Below are 3,908 nucleotides of genomic sequence, written 5' to 3'. Positions count from 1 at the left end.
GCAGAGTATGAGGGTCCTGACAGTACCTAGGTAAGGACTACTAGCCAGTCAGGCACTTTAACCATTAACGTGTTCATGAAATTTGCTACCTTCGAAGTGGAGGTCTGTACATTTGGCGTCTTGATGACATCGTCCGTTGTCCTGGAGACAGCGGCTGATCGGCAGCTGTTTGACGTCGCACGTGACTCCGTCTCCGACGTAGTTGTCCTTGCAGGTGCACTTCTTCTTCCCCTGTTCACACAAAGTAACTTCCCGTTCACTCCAACACTTCCTTTGTTACCATAACAACAACAACGTTGATTTTGTCTGAGACATCAACCAATCACGTTGTGTTGTTTGCTTATGATGTCGTAACCCAGCAACAGGAGGCTTTAATCGGTTAACGATGTAGATTTCCTGTGCCCCAATGTGTATTGGCCCCGCCCCCAATGTATATTGGTCCCGCCCACAGTGTGTATTACCCCGTCCCGTGTGTATGTTGACCCCGCCCCCAGCGTGTACTGGTCCCGCCCCTTTGTGTTATACCCCGTCCAGCTTGAATTGACCCGCCCCCCAGTGTGCATTGGCCACGCCCCCATTGCAAATTGGCCCCGCCCCCGGGCTCCTGTGTAACTGAACGTGCGCCAGCCTCACCGGAGCCGTCATGGTGCAGGTGGCGTGTTGGTGGCAGCCGCCGTTGTCCCCGGCGACGCAGGGGTCAATGGGCTGGCAGGAGAAGCCGTCTCCGGCGTAGCCCTTAGGACACGAGCAGGTCACCGTCTCTCCTCTCTGGGAACACTTCGCTCCTTTAGCGCAGCCGCCGTTCCACGTCGCGCACACGTCCAGCACTGGAGGGACACACACACATTACCCACAATGCTTTGGTGTAAACAGGAAGGAGACAGGGAGTTGTGGAAAAGTCATGAAATTAGTTAAATCCTTGGAAGTTAACGGTAAAGGTCTTAACCGTCATGTTGTCCTTGGGTCAAATTTGACTTGTTTTCAAAGTTTTTTAATATCCAAATTAAAGGAAGTTGAAATAAGGGTGAAAAATGTTGGAAAAAGTGATTAAATCGATGAAAAAAAATCAAAAACACCAGAAATAAAGCGTCAAAAACGTTGGAAAAAGTGAAAAAATGTAGGGGAAAAAAGTGTCTAAATGGACGAAAATAATGTCATAAACGGATAAAACGTCACAAAAATGGACAAAGGCAATTAAAAAATATTATTGAAAATAGTGACGAAGAACGTCAACATTAACACAAAAAACTCACAAAAAACTTCGTAAAGAGCAATAAAAGCAATGAAATACAGGGAAAACGTTTTTCATGACAACACAAGGGTTAAAGATGTTGTTGTGTTTCTTTAAGTCAAATCTGACCCGTTTTTAAAATGTTTCTGTATTGGGTTTCTTTCAACCAAAATGTAAATAAAAACGTTTTTCACAAATAAATTGAATAATCAGTTCACTAGTCTCACTGAATATGGGTGTTTTTATTTATTGTTATGGCATTTAACAAAAAAAAACGGCAAAAGGACGTTGATAAAAGTGACAAAAATGCGCTTCAAAAACATCGGCAAAAAAAAAATTTACTTCAAAAGAAGCGCATGAAAAATCTTGGAGGGAAAAGCTCCAAAACATCGGGTGACAAAAACCCAGAAAAACAAAGAAAACACCCGGGTTGAAGATAATAATAATAATAATTTAAAAATGAGTGTCTGACTGTATTAATCCTCGCTGCGTGTGTTGGTGAAGGCGTGTGTCACTTTGAGAGGGCAGATTTGAGTCCTGCATGCGTCATTTAGCAACAAGTAGCGTACAAGATGCTAACGAGAGACTTCTCTAACGTCAACACAGTAAAAATGGACCTACTTAACCAAGCTGGTTCACTGCTAGCTTAGCTACAAGTTAGCATCATACACAACAAAGGCTGTCAGCTGAATGGTGTTTTGAGCTAACGTTAGCATCAATAAACCATAGATAGCTAAACATTTTTGAAATGAGTGCTAGCTTAGCAACAAGCTAGCACTCAAACACAAGAAGGCTGTCAGTTGAATGGTGTTTTGAGCTAACGTTAGCTTTAAACTATCATAGATAGCTATAACGTATCTGAAATGACTGCTAGCTTAGCTACAAGTTAGCATCAAACACAACAAAGGCTGTCAGTTGAATGGTGTTTTGAGCTAATGTTAGCATCAAACAATCATAGATAGCTAAACTTTTTTTAAATGACTGCTAGCTTAGCTACAAGTAGATAGCTACAAGGTTTAATACACCGTACAATGATTTTTATGTCATGGATTTCTGAGCATGCGCGACTCAAATCTGCACTCAACTCACATCGGGGAGGGACAGCGTGTGTCCTCGGGCGGTTTACCTGTACAGGTGTATCCGTCTCCTTCATAAAATGGCCGACACACGCAGGTGTTGTTCTGCTGACAGACAGCTTTCGGAGAACAGGATGGAGAACACACTGGGACGTCATCTGGGGACAAAGAGACACTCAAAGACTTCATCTGGAGACACAGAGACACTCAGAGACACTCAGAGACACTCAGAGACTTCATCTGGAGACACAGAGACACCGAGGGACTTCATCTAGAGACACAGAGACACTCAGAGACTTCATCTAGAGACACAGAGACACTCAGAGACTTCATCTGGAGACACAGAGACACCGAGGGACTTCATCTAGAGACACAGTGACACTCAGAGACTTCATCTAGAGACACAGAGACACGTAGAGACACTCAGAGACTTCATCTAGAGACACAGAGAAACTCAGAGACTTCATCAAGAGACACAGAGACACGTAGAGACACTCAGATACTTCATCTGGAGACACAGAGACACAGAGGGACTTCATCTAGAGACACAGAGACAATCAGATACTTCATCTAGAGACACAGAGACACTCAGAGACGTGTGGGTGTGCAAGGACGTTTTTATAAAAATAGGCTAACGATTGTGTCATTACCACGCGACTTGCTGTCGCACAGAAAGGAATTACCACACACACACACACACACACACACAAACACACAGCCACACACACACACAAACACACAAACACACAGCCACACACACACACACACACACACACACACACAGCCACACACACACACACAGCCACACACAGCCACACACACAAAAGTAATATGTTCTTAATTTGGAATTTTCTAAAAATTCAGAGTTTGTGTGTGTGTGTGTTTGTGTGTGTGTGTGTGTGGGGGGGCTGCCAGTGCTGGACCAGCACCCTGAGTGGTGGTGGGGGGGGTTTGGTGCCTTGCTCAAGAGCCCCTGCCAGTTCCCCAGAGGTGAATTGGCATCTCTTCAGCTGCCAGTCCACACTCAGGTATTTTGGTCCAAACAGGGACAGGTATCAGTTGCGAAGTAAGAGACATTAAACCCTATAGCATGATTCAGTAGTTAGGATTTCCTCACTAGGACAAGGATTCGTAAAGTTAGATCGGGTTCTGTTATACCAAATAATTTCTTAGCATCTGCATTTCGTTGCAGAACTTCCGAATTCAGGAGAGAAGGTTTCGGTAGAAACGGTGACGCCGACTCACCCTGCGGCGTCTGGCAGCCCTCGCCGGTCCAGCCCGTCTCACAGAAACAGGATCCCGAACCCTTCCGCCCCGCGTCACACGAGCCGTGGTCGGAACAGTTACAGGCTGAGAACCATAAGGAAACAATTAGTCAGTTACAGGATGAGAACCATAAGGAAACAATCTGTCAGTTACAGGATGAGAACCATAAGGAAACAATCTGTTAGTTACAGGCTGAGAACCATAAGGAAACAATCAGTCAGTTACAGGCTGAGAACCATAAGGAAACAATCAGTCAATTACAGGCTGAGAACCATAAGGAAACAATCTGTCAGTTACAGGCTGAGAACCAGAAGGAAACAATCTGTCAGTTACAG

The 3,908-nt window shown here is 44.7% G+C and overlaps 1 protein-coding gene across 1 annotated transcript in view; it reads right to left on the bottom strand.

Moving 5' to 3' along the window:
• Positions 1-57: 57 nt before the first annotated feature.
• The window catches only part of LOC117941520 (stabilin-2-like), a 4,005-nt gene continuing 154 nt past the window's right edge, over positions 58-3,908 (bottom strand). Inside the window, exons 2-6 of the mRNA XM_034866526.1 lie at positions 3,882-3,895; positions 3,549-3,657; positions 2,358-2,465; positions 634-827; positions 58-231 (exon numbers count right to left, since the gene is read on the bottom strand). Of these exons, the coding sequence (XP_034722417.1) occupies positions 58-231; positions 634-827; positions 2,358-2,465; positions 3,549-3,657; positions 3,882-3,895 (599 nt within the window). The remainder of the gene's footprint in view (positions 232-633; positions 828-2,357; positions 2,466-3,548; positions 3,658-3,881; positions 3,896-3,908) is intronic.

Source organism: Etheostoma cragini, unplaced genomic scaffold, assembly GCF_013103735.1.
Source record: "Etheostoma cragini isolate CJK2018 unplaced genomic scaffold, CSU_Ecrag_1.0 ScbMSFa_897, whole genome shotgun sequence".
In the NCBI taxonomy this organism is placed as follows: Eukaryota; Metazoa; Chordata; class Actinopteri; order Perciformes; family Percidae; genus Etheostoma; species Etheostoma cragini.
Note: the sequence above shows the minus strand (reverse complement) of the source record. Positions and strands in the feature narration are given on the sequence as shown.